General features: G+C 36.2%; 2 protein-coding genes across 4 annotated transcripts; both read right to left on the bottom strand.

Annotated features, from left to right (window-relative positions):
• Positions 1 to 2,386: 2,386 nt before the first annotated feature.
• Positions 2,387 to 6,446, bottom strand: LOC121767846 (protein EMSY-LIKE 1-like). Of its 3 annotated transcripts, none has more exons than XM_042164168.1 (9): positions 6,231 to 6,446; positions 5,526 to 5,665; positions 5,067 to 5,414; positions 4,791 to 4,979; positions 4,161 to 4,229; positions 3,224 to 3,424; positions 3,078 to 3,146; positions 2,934 to 2,991; positions 2,387 to 2,764 (listed from the first exon to the last, which is right to left on the bottom strand). In XM_042164168.1, exons 1-9 carry the CDS (start codon positions 6,256 to 6,258, stop codon positions 2,685 to 2,687), a joined length of 1,182 nt encoding a protein of 393 aa, XP_042020102.1. In that variant the 5' UTR covers positions 6,259 to 6,446; the 3' UTR covers positions 2,387 to 2,684. The 3 variants fall into 3 exon arrangements, with proteins under 3 accessions (XP_042020102.1, XP_042020103.1, XP_042020104.1); XM_042164169.1 differs by having other exon boundaries at positions 2,387 to 2,701; XM_042164170.1 differs by lacking the exon at positions 6,231 to 6,446 and adding an exon at positions 6,028 to 6,214.
• Positions 6,447 to 9,521: 3,075 nt separating this feature from the next.
• LOC121766780 lies at positions 9,522 to 10,055 on the bottom strand. Its single transcript, XM_042163028.1, has one exon. It carries the CDS (start codon positions 10,053 to 10,055, stop codon positions 9,522 to 9,524), a length of 534 nt encoding a protein of 177 aa, XP_042018962.1.
• Between the last annotated feature and the right edge of the window lie 7,104 nt (positions 10,056 to 17,159).

Here is a 17,159-nt window from a genome sequence, read left to right as displayed (position 1 = left end):
TAAGATTCAGGATCTAGAGAGCTTAACCCTCGTCTATCTGATCTATGTTCTATTTATACATTCGAACTAAGATCGTGGTTTGCAGCCCTGGTAGTGGGGTTGATAACTGCTTAATACCACTAAATAGATCGTGGGTGTAGTGGAGGTCGTGGAGATCCTGCATGGGTCCACTATCTCCTTGTTCGGTCGAATACTGAGACCGAACTGCTGAGACCGAACTGCTGAACTTTGTCGATCAGCTTTTGCCGATCTGAGAGTTGAGCTCGATTGGTCGGCTTTTACCGAGCTATGGGCTGTGACCGAACTCTTTGGTTGTGCCGATCTGAGAGTTGAGCTCGATTGGTCGGCTTTTACCGAGCTATAGGCTGTGACCGAACTCTTTGGTTGTGCCGAACTGATACTCTTTCTTGGGTTTTGGGCTGACGGGCCGTCACTGTTATTGGGCTTGCAACTAGGGTTTAGTTGTTTAGTTCGTACCCCATCAACAATATTAGTACGTAGCAGCGTAAGGATTCTTGGATGTTTAAGTAGTGCGTTTGTATTTAGTGAAATGGAAAAGTAGGGCAAAGTTAGTGATGGATTAAGTGAAATCTTTCCAAGACCAATCCACAAATGCGTTTTATATCTATGTTGAATCCATAGGTTACCAATTCTAGGTCCTACAAGGAGCTTATAAAAAAAGTATCATCATCAGTACTTTGTTTCATAATCCACAAAATGGGTGGTCACATAAAACTCTTTCTACGTTATATTCAATTTTTGTAACTAGAGGAAAACAAGTCGTAACTTCTGCTGCTACCAAAATAACAAGTTCACGTAAGGTGGATTGAGCTTTGTAAAATTAGTGATACCAATAAATGTTTAAAAGTTACTATTAAAATTAAAACGAAATAAATAAAATAAAATAAAACTAATGCGAACGTGGATTGAAGTAGAAAGGTGACTATAGATAATGCTCACTCACTCACACACTGGTGGAGCACAAGCCTTTACCTTAATAATCTTTTTTCCTTTTTTGTTCTTATTTCATTAGTAAGTTAGTATAGTATTTAATATTTTTGTATAAATTATTGTGCAAAAACTATTACATCAAAATATATGGCAGAAAAATTCCTTTTTTAACATTTGAATACAAAATTTAGAAAATACATTCCCAACTAAAGTTATCTCTAAGGCCATGTTCGGTTGGCAGGAAAGTAAAGTTGACAAGGAAAATGATTCCTGGGAAAATGAATCTCCGGAATATGATTCCCAATAACTTTACTTTCCTGCGTTTGGAAAATATCAAGATTTTAAATTTATATCTGATTTAAACACCAGACTAAAAATATACTTGTAATTATTTTATTTATAAAGAAGAATAATAATAAATTTTTGAATAAATTATTAATTACAAATAATAATAATTATATAATTATATTTATTATTACGGTGGATAGTTTAACTATGGATCATCCATTACAATATATAATAACACAATTATAATTATAGTTACATGAAATATTACAATAATAGATACTATTATTATTATTATTATTATTATTATTATTATAGTATTTACGGATATTATAATTAAATAAATTTTATAATTTTTAAAATATCTCTACGATTTTATTGATTAATTAGTAATTTATAAAATAGTAATTAATATTTATTATTATATAATTTATACTATATAATTATCTTTTAATTATTTAATAAATTATTAATTATTATTATGATAATAACAATTATATATAAATATTATAATAACATAGTTATAATTATGATAATTTTAATTATAGTTATTTATTATACTGAAATAAAGTATGATTTATAATTTTAAATTATTTTTAAAATATTATAATTAATAGTAATAATAATAATAATATATTGCATTAAAGATTTAAGAATCCTAAACTAGGAAAAAAAATATCTAAGAAAAGTTATGATTCATAATCCTGGAAAGTTGTACTAACTTTCCTTGTTCTCGAGATTCTGATTACTTTCCTAGTTTGATTAAAAATCAAAACAAATATAGAAATTTAAAATTAAAAAAATTAGATTACTTTCCTAGAAAGAATCCTTGCAATCAAACATGGCCTAAAAAGTAAAATAATTAAGCAAAAAAAAAAATACTATTCCCCAATCATGCTAGACTTGACCACATTTCTCTTTTAGCTATCCCATTGGACTTGGCCGGTGATATTTTTTTTTTTGGCATCACGGCAATCAATATATAAGCCACGCGCCTTTATAATATCGTTATACTCTCCTAAATAATCAAACAAAAAAAGACATGAAGAAGGATTAACAAATTTTGTAAGAATACAAACTTCTATTATAGTATACAAAATGAACCTGTAGTAAAACATAAATGAACTAATCATAAATTGCAACAGACATATTTGTCAATCACAATTACTTGATGTACTGCATGAATAAAGAATCTAACTTACAACATCCAAATCAATGAAAAATACAGAAATGGATTGTTCACATGAACACTAAAACAATTGCTAATAGTATACCCTAAAATTTATTTACCCATCAGGCAAACTAATCACAGCACCAAGTTAAATTAATCACATGTATCTAAAAAGGCTACAAAACACAAGGCAGTTTAGGGTTAAACTATGGACAACCATTACTCCATTAGCATCCTTTGTAGGAATTCTGCACCACTTTGAACCTCTAGCCAATTCCTAACTTCCAGCCCTTCCTGCAATCTCGAGATCATTGCCAGGGTCACGATAATTGTTAGTCTGTTGTTGTTGCTCTTCATCTGATCAAAATTGAAACGCAATGAAGAATTTAGATGGGCTAGCTAGTAAGAATGTAAACAAGGATGTTATTTTCATGTCCCCCTCAGAGGCTAAATCGTAGCCGCCAAAAAGCAGAAATGCATAGTAAACAAAACACCAAAAAACTATGCTTAAAAATGATCTTCTTACCACTATCACAGGCATCAACAAGTTTTTGTATTACTTGAACCAACGTTTGTTCATGCTCCTGCATCACCAATTTTATAACATAAGTGTTACTGCGAAAGAATTGACACGGTAACTTGATAATTCTTTAATCAAGTTAATGTAAACCTTGAGCATTTTCTTAGCCTTGTCAATCTCTATTGCATCAGGATGACTTGCTTCAAGCACCATCTCCACCTGCCATAACAACAGCTAACAGTTCCGTAAACTTGCAAAGGCCGACATGATTCCCAAAGGGTCATTATATGGAATACCTTCTTAATTAATGTATCAGTATGCAATATCTCAATTTCCTCAGAATCATCTTTCAAAACCCCATTTCGTGAAGGCTGCATTTCATTGGCATTGGGGTTCATTGAGGATGTTCTCCCTCTTCCAGAGATAGGTCCACCTGCCTCGCCTAGTCGAGATACTACAGGATCCTCGCCCACCCACCAAATATCCTCAGGGGGAACCTGCATTAATGTTAGTTTAGTCAGGTTCAGGTAGGTCCAAATCAGTAAAAAACGAGCACAATTAGCCACAAACAATCAGGCAGGGAACTAGAATCAAAGGTGCTCTTACGTGCTAAGCTAGGCCCTCAACCATATAATCTTATCTGACCTTAAAAGTTCGTGTTTCCAGGAATCCAGGAACAAAGACAGGGATTCCAGCTGAGTTGAATATCAGGAAGCATTTATAAACATAACAAAAACATATCTCAAGCAACATGAGAATCTTTTTTTTGCCCACTCTGATTCATATAACAAGCTATTAGGCATACATGGAAAGATTTCAGAAGCAGAAGCAAATAAAAGATACTCCCTAGCCCCTCCGTCCAAGAAAAATAGTCCCATCTTTCCATTTCGATCCGTCAACAAAAAAATAGTCCCATCCGAAAATGGAAAGTTTCTCTCAAATTATTACCATTATATGCCTACTTATTTACAACTTATACCTACCATTTATCCACCTTTTCTTTTTTCTCTCCCCTATTTTGTTCACTTCTTCTTCTTCTCTCTCCTACTTTACTCTTTTTTTCACATTCTCTCTTCTACTTTACCCACCTTTTCTCCTCTCTTACTTTACCAATTTTCTCATTAAAACCCGTGTAGTTCACCCATGGGACTATTTTTGGCGGACGAATTATCAAAATAATGTCTTGACATAACTATCATCATATTTGGGCTACCAGAAGCAAGAGAGAGCTACCTCTTTTATGTTAACCCATTCCACAGTCTCACTGGGAAGATTGCTATCATACACCAGAGAATGACGGCCCTGAAAACATCAGGATGACCAGCAGAAGTTAGAATTACTTTGTCAGGATAGTTGATATTTATCTAATCATAAGATTTATGGCTTTGGAGGTTAAAGGAATGGCCCGATATCATAAAATGTGAAGCACCGTTAATAAAACCTCCAAAAATCCCGTGCCGTCCCACAAGTGTGACATCTTTTGTGTGACGGAGGGAGTACTATATTCCAACAAATGTAGGTTATTGCATATAAGAGGTAGAAAAAACCAAAAATTAAGGAGATGAAAAGGAGGGGGTATAAAAATCAATTTGCACCATTGACATTAGAAATTTTTGAGGGCTAGATGTTCTATGTTGTTTCCTTATCGATTCTCAACCCTCTTTTGTAAAAATATATTTAAGGATTTGGCCAAACTCCCCACCCTCCCTTTTGTACTTCTCATGCGTGACAAGGATGATACACTTGAAATTTGCTCTGGTGTGTTTCCAGCTATAGAAAATCCCTATGTACACCAAAACAAGACAAAAAGAGATTCTCCACTCCAATAGGCAAAGAAGAGGTACAAAGAGGAACTGAACATACATCTACCGGATTGTATTCAGATATGACAGCCTCATAAAAGTTACTGTCTGCAGGCCATCTTATCATCACCCGCCGACCGATTAAGGACTTGTGGATGCTTTCAGAAGGATCATCCATAGGAGCCCCAGAAGCAACATGATCACCATACTGATATTGCATGGGTTTTTTTGAAGTGAGAGCCAGTTGACCCTATGGAACAACAAAAATATATGTAAATTAATTGAGCATTTTAATTAAATGTAACCTAACTAATCCTTATTTTAAAGGCTAACATACAGCATTTGTCCTTCTCCTACCAATCCCTGAAGAAGGTCCCTGTTTCACAACTGAATTTAAAGGCAGGGTGCTACCAGCCACTGGCTGAGAAAGTAAAGACTGAGAATGTGCATGAAATGGATTGGAAGTTTTTTGCCTTTTACGAGAAGCTGAAATTGTAGGACTTGGTAACTGGTTGTTTATATGCTGGGCGACATTGGGGGCTATATTTCGGCTACCACCTGCCTCCCTCCACTCTCTGATCCTGAGAATGAGGTCATCACCATTGACCTGACTAAGTAGTTCTCGATGCTCATCATCTGACACCCGGAGTTCCTTCCTCAATTCTGTTATAAGACCCTCTTTCTCCTGAGCAACAAACATATCAAGAAACAGCCAAATCCAATCAGATGAGACAGTTTTTTCTAACATAGGAAAGACATAACTTATAGTAATAGATAAACATGTAGCAGAATATACCCATGTTAGTGCATCAGATTGTGCTTTGAAAGCTCGTAAAACAGCATCGTATGCAATCTGTTCCAGATTATGTATTTCATATTCCATATCCATTTGAATCCTTTGAAATGGGGCTGATGGTAGAAATGATCTTCCGTTCCCTGCCACACAACCCCCTACATTAGTTTTAACTAACTTTATTTAATTATAGGTAATCTAGGAATCGTGCAAATAATCAACCCAAACTCATGATCTTAAAAGTACTTGGACAAAAGTTCTAGCAAACAAATAGCAACAGTCTCAAATATGAAATAATTATATCGACAGGCTATTCAAGCAGTTAAATTGAATTTTGAATTTTGAAACAGATTAAAATGGAGAAATCTCAATTCATGGAAACTGAAATACGGAAAAGAATCACAATCCGCATAACTTAACTTCATATCGAGGTTAAGAAACAAAATTTAGCAACATTTAAAAAGACCTAAACCTAAAATTTCCAACCCCAATTTCACGAGCCCACCTCTAAAACCACAAAATCCCTAAATTATTCACATACATTCCTTTGCAATCCCTGCAAGTTCAACAAAAAACACCTAAGATAGTAAAAAAAAACACAACGTCCAATCCTCGAAGAAACGCAATTCGACCAATATAACAGAAAATTTGATGTGAGGGACAACGCAGGAAGCAATTGAAAAGGGAAAAGGGACGAATTAGAGTCACCGCTGCTGTCTATGAGTCCATATTCCATAGAAAATCCAAGTCAATCAAATTGGAACGATTCCCCAGATTGGGGCGAGAGATTGCCTTATGAGATTGATGAACGTCTCCACAGAGAGATTCTACGCAGAGAGAGAAAATGCGACAGATTTTGTCGAACGTAAACCTCTCTCACGAGAGGGAATGCAATCGGAAATTGAATGCTGAATTGAATTGGTGGAAGTGGAACTGTTCATTGCCATTGTTGATGAGTTAAGAAAATATTATTGGGCCTAATTCATGCCCACTATTAAATAGTATTTGGGCTACAAAACTTTATTTTGTGGCCCAATATAATAATTTTGAGTTGAAGCCCCCATTATGTAAAACTATTTTTTTCATAAATTTCTCAATAATAATATTTAATTTTAGATCTTTTCTGAAATTTTCAATTCCATGCAGATTCGTCGTAAAAGTTTGGATTTTCGGATTTATGTTCTTTTAAATTCATGTTTTCATATTGGTCCGAATTAGGCAATTAGATCGAAATATGAATACTCACTTTTAAATAATACTCGTAAAAAATGCCACACTTGTTTGGAGGCATGCAATTGTACGAGATGAGATGTTGTTCAGTGTATTAATTTTATGTTGGACATAACATATATAAGTGGCACAACTAACCATTTCCATTTTATTACAAATCTGCCACTAAATATCAGCAAGCATACCACTCTTCCTCTCTCTCTATATATACATCTATTTGTAGAGTCCATATATTACACACGAAGATGAAACTGAAATCATCATCCCTCTCTCTGTTTCTGGCTTTGCTCCTATTTTGGTTAGTTTTCTGCCTTACATTTCATCAACCTACAGATGAAGATATGATTGCATCTCCTACTACAATAGTACTGAAAAATACAAAGGCAATGTCTTCATCACTTTCTCCAAAGCACAAGTCCAATAAAGCTATGGAGCAAAGCTTGAAGGCCAGGCCGCCGAGCCTTCCTAATCCAACGCAGAATTAATCAATCTTCTCATCTCATATTTTGTTAATCCAAGCAAAGTCATGTATTTGCCTAAACTTGTTTATTTTACTCAACATGTGATTTAGTTCTCTTGTTCTTTACTAGTACTTGGTTTACTAATGTGATCGTGTTTGAATTTGTTTTTAGTGTATGGCTATATATGTAGAGTATTTCTTTATTAAGATCATGGCTAACTACTCCACGTGATTTGAAGGGAAAGGGCAAGCATTATTTGATGAAAAACCATTGAACTTAGTCTGTGTGACACACTTTATATGTTCACACATGAACATTGATAAGACTATTATGTGGTATTATAAGAAACGAATGTAGGGGGTCGGGCGGGGTAGACCGACCCACCGTTAATATGTACAATTGGGCCATAAAACTCTATTACATTTGGGCCCCACCTTGGCCTCAAACCCTACAACAGTTTCTCCGATTATGATATCTTAAATGCTTAAATACATAATCTTTGATGTTATCGTGTGGTGTGTTTATGTACGAGTGTGTCTTTAGTTGTTTTGTATGATTGTTGGCATATTTAGTGAGAGGATTTTCATTTTAGTAGTGGGGTTACATATGTCACGATCATGATTATTATCTTCTATATCGGGACATAGGTCACATGTGGCGCCATCTTCGACATCATCCCCTCTATTTTCCTTACGTCCCTAGGTGTGACCTTCGGCCTCACTGATAGAAATTTCGGATATGGCAATTTGATTAACATGCTTCTTCATTGTGTTCAACCCTATGAATTCTTTTTTTTTGGAATATTAAATAATGTGTAATGGTGTATAAATGTATATTGATCGAACTAAGGTCGTATTGTATAATGATAAAGAGAAAACAAACAAAACCACATAAATTCATAAGATCACATGTCGATCCATCTGTATTGGTGAAATATTATTATTTTTTAGTTGAGACATGAATCTCAGCCTAACACACACACACACACACATATATATATATATATATGGATTTTAAGTACTGCTTGAATATCTCCCTGAATAGATTTTGAAATAAACAATAATTGAAAAGGATTAAAATTGAGAAAGTTTTGCACGCATGACTTCACTATCACAACTTCATCTTCATTTTTGTTTGTTTGCTACCAAACATTGTAGCATGGTCAATCATGGGAGTATTAATTATATATCAGTGCACAATTATATTGAATTAGTGTGGATTTTCAAATAATGCAAAATCTATACTAACTTTTTTTTTCATTTTCATATACAACTACTATATGTTTTTTACTCGTATGAAATGCTCTAATAAAAGATTAAACAGTAGTAAAACACGATAAAAGTGAGGTTTAAAAAAATATAAGTCTATCTAAACTTATTGGAGATAATCAGAAATTGAAGCATTTGGTATTTTTTTGCAATCACCCTTGGGTGAATATGTAACACCCTTTACTTCCTTTAACTCTCTAATACACCCACTGTAGTAGACTGGTTTCTCTTTATGGGAAATCATCCGGATATAATTAGAGGCTTAACTTAACACTTTCAAATACTCAAAGAAGTCTATTGTATCATCCAACAAGATTTACCCAAAAATTCCTAGTGGTTTAGGAAATATCTTCATTTTGCCACTGACTATCAAAATCGGACAGTTTCTGGCAACATTTTCGAACTAGTTTTTATAAATAGAATCTATACTCTTTATTATCTTCTATTATTATCTTCTATTCTACTAATATTATCTTCCTTTATTATATTCATCCTTTATTCTATTATTATCTTCTATTCTACTAATATCATATATGACGACGTCATATAAAATATCGTAGAGAGTGCGAACATAATATCAAAATTTTCTTTTAGTTGGATTATAATTAATCAATAATATGAACATTCTTTCACGAATTAAGGTGGATGCATGATTTTTTTTTCTTCTAACGAGATATTGTCAAGTGAGTAATTTTTAATTGATTGATCCCAATCCAGGATCGTTTAAAATAGATTAGAGATATATCAATTAAATTTTTCATGAATGATGTTTACAAATTACACATGCATTCACTCAAACCATATTGTACTCTTTCAATATATTTCATCTTATTAATATTCATAATTTTTTATTTCTTAAAACGCAAACTTTATAATTAATTCAAGGTTCTTCCAATTTGCAGAAACCTACGAGAAGAGAAGGAAAAAAAAGGCCAACTAAGCCCTACAACAAACAAAAGAATCGAAAGAGAAAGGAGTAAAACAAGTAAAAGTTAAATCTTATGTGACATCAATTAAAATTTAGATAAACATAGTTATTTTCATACACTTCTAGCCATCATCTCCTGAAATATTCTATAAGATTTCTGTTTTTCCAGCCTGAATTTCTCATGACAATCCGCAATGAACAAATCAGCAAGTTTATCAATCTCATTAGAGCTTGAGTCTTGATTCCCCTTCTCCTCCTCAAGCCACCCTAAGTACCTCGAGAGCCCTTCTGGCTCTCGATAGTACAGAGACGACGTTGTCCCATCAGGGATGGCCAACGTCGTCTTGGTCATGTTGGTCATCACGTGTGACGTGCACCAATTATAATGGAGCCTAAACGAGCCGAAAAATAGCGTTTTCTTGCAATTCCTACTCCTCCTGAACTCCGTTAGGTGTAGGAACTGCATGTCCCGCACGTGCTCGAGGAGAAGCGATTTTGCCTTTGAAAGGGCACGTGCGGCGCGGTACATGTGGGAGAAGATGAAGGTTTGGAAGAGGGTTTTGAGCTTTGATATTGGTGGTGATGATGGTTTCATGGAGAAAATGTGAAGGGGGTTTGCATTTTTTAAGGTGGAGAAGGCAGCCATTTTGTTAGTGTTTTTATTGTGTTTTGATGAGGTGGATTTTATAAAGGGAGTCTTGATCCCAATTGTTACTAGTTAGTAGGTCATTTGAATAAAGTTGGCAACAATTTTTGCACATTGTGAAGTGTGACTTATTCTTTGTGTATTGCTTCTTTATTTAGTGGTTGTTGGAGCGGTTTGTATCACCTGTCGAAATATAATAATTTTTCATATTTGACTTAATATGAGTTTTAAAAAATTTAATAAAATGAATTGAAAAAGTTAGTAGAATGTGGGTCTTACTTTTATAAATTAATTTTATAAAAAAATGTGAGTGATAACGAGTAAGTAGAATGTGAGGTCCACTACTAAAAATAGTAAAGGTGAAAGGAGACAAATTTTTGGGAATGAATGAAAATGAAAATAAATAACAAATTTTTGGAAACGGAGAGAGTATTCTATTTTCGTAATTTGTTACGTATATTCGAGTAACGAATCATATAATTGCATCTAATTTTTATATTAATCATACAAACAAAATCTTCAAAGTATTTAAATTTGCCAAAGCTTGAGAAAAAAAAGGTTGATTTGCAACGTGGCGATGAGAAAAGCGATAATATTTCACTAGCGTACGCATTACATAAAACTGCACTTGCAATTAAGAACGTTAATTCGTGTTACTAAATATATCATTTATACTTTTAAAATCGTCTTTAATCTTGTAGTTTCTGTCTACTTTGAAAAGTCGTCTCCAATCTTATAGTTTTTGTCTACCTAATGATAGTTTGGATCCTTATTTTCAATTTTATGTTCTGATAAGTTTTTTTTAGTTTTATCACATTTTTAGCAAGATTTCATAACAAGGAACCGAACCCTCATTACGTAAAATTAATTTGCTCACAATTTGGAATTTTAAAAAGAAATGAAAAGAAGTGGTAAACAGTAGGTGAGGGGCAGAAGATTTGAATGCATCATGTCTTTATTTTGTGTAATTATGCAGGAATACAGCAACATGAATATTTCGTGGACTAAATATTATTTGTATATACACATAAAAAACTATACCAAACTAATATTCATCCATATAAAATAGTTAACTAACAAAATGTTTAAATTTTCGATATAGGAATTAAAATTCGACCCAATTATTTGGCAAGTCTACTATATATAGTTGTACTAGGTCCGTGGCTCTAGCTCTTGAATTTCAATGTGATGGTTCTATGAATTACTTATGCATGTACCCCAATCTTGATTATGAATTTCATCTAAACAGCTGTCAAAAGATTATTGATGCTTTTTATTTCAAGAAAAGTTTGCCCTATGTAGTTCTTTATGACAATTATTATTTTCTATCTCACTTTTTGTGTTCCATTATTAATTTTTGTTTTTGTGCTTAGTGTGATTTTATAAATACTAATCATGGTTCACTAGATTCAAATATGGTTTGGGATAAATTATAGTAACATTTCATTTGCAATTTAAAACTGATGATTGATTATATATTGAGTATTTGAGTTTGATTATTTCCGTAAATTAATACTCCTTCCATTCCATAGAAATAGACTCATTTTTTTCGTCTGTCTTATAGAAATGGTTATATACATTTATGGACACTTTTCTCCTTCTCTTTTACTTTATCACTTATGGACTCCACCATCCACTAAACTATTTTAGCTATTTTTTTCTAATTTTCTCTTACTTTACTAATTACGTATAAAACTTGTGACATCTCCAAATGACCTATTTTTGTGGGACAGAGTAGTAAGGTATACTTGGTTGCTTTATTTTTTTCCTCCTCTTCCTTTGTGCTTTTGGTTTGTCGGGGTGCCCCCGGTCTAAGAAGATATTGGGAGCTTGTGGGGTGTTTTGGCTTTGGCTCTTGTGTGTGTTTGTTTTGTTGCAGAACTTTGTTAGTCGATATGTTGAACTTTTGCTCACTACTCTCGTTAGTTTGAGCATTTTACTTCTATATAAAAAAACAAAAGATCATTTGGATCAAGTTTCCTCTAAACTGCTTTTGGTAATTTGAAATTTACACAAAATAGAAAAAACAAATTTCTATTTCGCATTTGAAATATATATCTACTAACAATTAATTTTCCCGATGTACAATAATCTGGTATGTCTAAACAGTTTCATATAATAAATCACCCACATGTATGATCATGCAGCTAATAATGAACAAATTAATGATTTCCAAGAATTTACGCAAATTGAAAATCAAGAATGTGAGAAAACAAAATATTCAACTTTTCTTATGGAATGAGCTGCCAACTCTTTTGTTGGGCTAGGGTTTAATGTTACATTTTAGGGAAGTGAGGCAATCATGGGAATTTAGGAAACCCTAAATTACTCATAGTATGATCAATCATTGATTGTGAGGAAATTTATTGAGTAATTCGATGAAGATATGACGTCGATGTATTAGGTATTTTGACACTAAAAGCTGTAATTTTCGTGTTCGAAAGATTTTGTAAAGAACGATTCACATGGATTGCATCGTCTTAATTGGAGACCATGTGCTTGGTTTCATTATAGTTGTTACCACATTCGAAGTATTTACGAAAAGGGAGTTTATGCCTTTTGGTTTTGGTAATTCATTTTTGGGTTAACTATACTTTCTGTCCCTAATTTCTTGTGTCCTTTTCAAATAATAGTATTGAAATTTTAATGGGCTGGGCTGGAATTTTATTTAAAAGTCAATTAAAATTTATCTAGTTCAAAAGTATTCATTAATTATAAATGAAACGAAATAATAAATCAATTAAAATTAATTTTATTTTATATAAATTGTGTTTATTAATTATTTATTTTAAAAGTGTTGTGGTATTAATATGTAATTTAAATACATGTAGGTAAGATTAAAAAGTAGTTTAAAAGGTACGTGAATATGAAATGTTATTTTGGGTTTGAGTCTGATTTAAATAGTTGGAATGACCTTAGACTTGTTATTGTCTTTATATATTTTGTTCTACATTTTACATTTTCTTTTTTTTATGTTACGTGGTTTTTTGAATTTTTACTTATACACTTTATTTTCTGTCACGCCCGCAGTTAGCTAAGGATAGCATAACCCGGGAAACCGTGACTAAGGATGGATTATAAGAAGCGGGGATAGAATTTAGGGGAAATTAAAGCCAAAGCAGAACGAGACCCACAAAAATAAAGTCAAGCAGGGAAAATACTTATAACAAAATACACTCGATTATACAGAATCGAGTGACTGTTCATACAACTCCTGTTTATCAGAGTCAAAAGTAAAATAGGCATTTCCTTTTAACTGGCATAGCGGAAACAAAAGAACGCGGTCCATGTGTGGAGACATGAACCTCCGAGAGTTTTATTCATAGTTAGTTACTAGCTTGCTATCCACAGCACTTGTCCCTCCCCCTTTCCACGACTCAACCTGCACATTTAGAAATATATGCAGGGCTGAGTACAAAAGTACCCAGTGAGCACATTGCCGAAAATTACACATATACAATTGAAAATATTGTCAAGCCATCATCACAGTAACACTCGGGGGTTTTATTGAAAAGACCCGAGCTTACTAAAATATTCACATTGGGCCCTTTTTCCTGTACTTAGCCATATCTGATCACATTGTGCCGTCGAGATGGTGTTCTCACACGGTCACCTTCTCTGCTCATCATGTCAGAGGTATTCTTGTGCCGGGAAGGTGGCCACCTTCCCGGCACATGGAATCCTCTGACATGATGGGCAGAGAAGGTGACCGGGCGAGAACACCATCTCGACGGCACAATGTGAGCAGATATGGCTAAGTACAGGAAAAAGGGCCCAATGTGGATATTTTAGTAAGCTCGGGTCTTTTCAATAAAACCCCGAGTGTTACTGTGACGATGGCTTGACAATATTTTCAATTGTATATGTGTAATTTTCGGCAATGTGCTCACTGGGTACTTTTGTACTCAGCCCTGCATATATTTCTAAATGTGCAGGTTGAGTCGTGGAAAGGGGGAGGGACAAGTGCTGTGGATAGCAAGCTAGTAACTAACTATGAATAAAACTCTCGGAGGTTCATGTCTCCACACATGGACCGCGTTCTTTTGTTTCCGCTATGCCAGTTAAAAGGAAATGCCTATTTTACTTTTGACTCTGATAAACAGGAGTTGTATGAACAGTCACTCGATTCTGTATAATCGAGTGTATTTTGTTATAAGTATTTTCCCTGCTTGACTTTATTTTTGTGGGTCTCGTTCTGCTTTGGCTTTAATTTCCCCTAAATTCTATCCCCGCTTCTTATAATCCATCCTTAGTCACGGTTTCCCGGGTTATGCTATCCTTAGCTAACTGCGGGCGTGACAGAGTGGTATCAGAGCCGTCTTTCATGCTCTGAACCCGAGAGTCTTTTTCAATAATCTTTGGTCTAGCATTGTTCCGCTAGGCTTTTCCGTCTAACAAAAGAAACTTCCAGCACCTACCCCCAACACGCTCAACCAAAACAACGGTAAATGATTATTTTTTTTGAAAGCAAATGCGTTTTTCTATTTTCTGAACTGTGTATTGAGTATTTTATACATAGCTTCGTCAGATCAGCAATCGTAAATTTGCCAACGCTTTCCTGAGCTAGGCAACAATACCAAAAACGTTATAACGAACAATTCCGAACGATAGTAAACATGTATGATGTGACGTAGAAGTGACTTTTAGGACTATTTATAGTACCCAAATATAACATAGTTGGATACGACTCGTAGGAATGACCGAGCATCCGCATCATATCATGTTTACTTCTTTATGTTTTATATGCATATTTACGTATCACGATACGAGGGGGGGAGGTTGACCGATGTAGGTTCTTTTGCAGATGGTTTATCCTACAGTCGAGGACATTCTCCTTGAGTACGTCACATTCGTGATACTCGTAGGAGAGGATCTTGGGATAGCTCTAGCACAGTTTAGGTGGCTCTGGGAGAGAGCGCACCCCTTTGGAGTGACTCACTATGACGGGATCCAGCGACTTATCAGGCTTCTACCCTCGGATTGGGTAGGCTTTGCCATCGACCGATCCCGTGATTATATATTTTCTGTAGCCCCTTTCTTCGACTCTCTTGGTGATTTTCCCGAGTTCATCGGGGAGATTCACTCGTGTTTTATCCTACACGGCCAGGCACCGAGGGGGCCATATATGCGGCCGGGCGATCTAGCCCCGGTAGGAGACCCAGGGGTCATCCTGCAGCCAGCAGACCCTCAGCCCGAGCCGGTCATTCAGCAGCCCGACCTGATTCTCCCACCTCTGCCCTCTCCACCGAGGCGTCGGACTCGCGGAGAGTTTGAGGCTGGACCATCTCGTCCCCCTTTGGGAGATGAGGAGGATCTCTACCTAGCCAGCTTTGACCCCACACCGAGCCTAGAGAGAGTAGGGTCGGCAAACACCGAGGCGAGAGAGTTACGAGCTGCAGCAGCCGAGAGGCGTATGAGGGGCAAGGCCCCCGCCACTCTTTCAGACGAGGATGAGTCAGTTGAGCAGAAGATCATAGTAGGCACCAGTCGCCTACAGCCACTGCCCATTCCCTCTGAGGCATCTCCCGACGCACTGCCAGGAGCGACGAGTCGTACTATTCCGAGTCGCCACGAGCCTATATCACTAGAGCGTGGACCCGTCGCATGGGCTATACGCCATTGGGGAGCTGTGACCCGTGGACCACATCCTCCGGGTAGCACTATGGAGTCAGCTATTCTCCTTGATGAGAGTTCGGACGAGGAGGAGCCAGAGGAAGGTGAGAAGGACCCGGGGACCGGTGCGAGTGCCACTGAGACACCAGCCTGATCGTTGACTAGATAGGGATGTCAACTTTGTATATATGTGTGTATTCCAGAAACGGATCCGTTATGAGACCATTCTGGTTCATGTTTTGACTAGCTATTGTATTTTGACATCACGGAAACGTTCATGCGAGTGTTCTGTGGCTTGACATATTTTGACTAACATCTGTTTAGTAACAGATGTGATATTTTTGCGACACCAAGAATGGTTGTACGAAAGTCCTCAGTGGAGGCAATTTTTTTCCCTGTACATAAACTTTTATATGTATATATATATATATGTTTTACTTTCTGTCTTTAGCTGAATCTGATAATGATTGTTTGAATAAATTGAAGTTCTCTACTCTCCTAATCTTTAAAATCTTTCCAATAATAGTAACTTATAAGAAAATGTTTTATCAATAGAAAATGCCGCCAATGATAGCCGGGCGACCCCGAGGAAGAGGAAGAGGACGTGGTAGAGGGCCGCACCCCGAGCCTGAGAGACAGCGCGTAAACCCTCCGCCACCATATCCACCTCGATCACCTTCACCTCCACCTGCCCCGACAGTGGATAGAACTGTCGTTAACACATTTTTGAAAAAGAAGCCGCCAACATTTGACGGAAAAGGCGACCCCACTGAAGCGGAATCGTGGATACGTGCGCTCGAGCGCCTGTTTGACTTACTGCAATGCACAGACGATGAGCGTTTGATTTGTGCCTCACTCCAACTGACTGGGTCAGCAGATTATTGGTGGGAGGCCCGCAAAAAGATAATGACCCCACAGCAGCTAGAGGACCTAACTTGGGATCAGTTCAAGACAGGAATCTACGACAAATACATCCCCAAGAGCTATAAAAAGCAGAAAGAAACAGAGTTCTACAACTTGAAACAGGGACGAATGTCTGTGACAGAATATGATCGCACTTTCTTTGACCTGTCCAGGTACGGAGCTGATCAAGTGGATACGGATGAAAAGATGTCCGAGAAATTTTGCACTGGCTTGAGGCACGAAATAAGAGTAGCATTGGCTAGCCGTGGCGGACTACCATATTCCGAAGCTCTAAAACTGGCCTTAGACATCGAAGCTGCATTGCCTAAAGAAAGACCTGCACCCAACCCTACAAATATGTCACTGCAGACCTCGTCCCAAGCCCCAAGGGACAAAAGGAAGTGGGAAGGGAATCAGAACCAGTGGGGACAAAAGAAGCCATGGCACGGACCATCCCACCCACAAAATTTTGCAAGACAACCTACCTTTAACCCTCCAGAAAACTTTCATCCAAGAAAACCCCTTTGCCCCAAATGTAACAAGCCCCACATCGGAATTTGCGTGGCCAGAGGGATGACTTGTTACACT

The sequence above is a fragment of the Salvia splendens genome, chromosome 15, assembly GCF_004379255.2.
Source record: "Salvia splendens isolate huo1 chromosome 15, SspV2, whole genome shotgun sequence".
NCBI lineage: Eukaryota > Viridiplantae > Streptophyta > Magnoliopsida > Lamiales > Lamiaceae > Salvia > Salvia splendens.
Note: the sequence above shows the minus strand (reverse complement) of the source record. Positions and strands in the feature narration are given on the sequence as shown.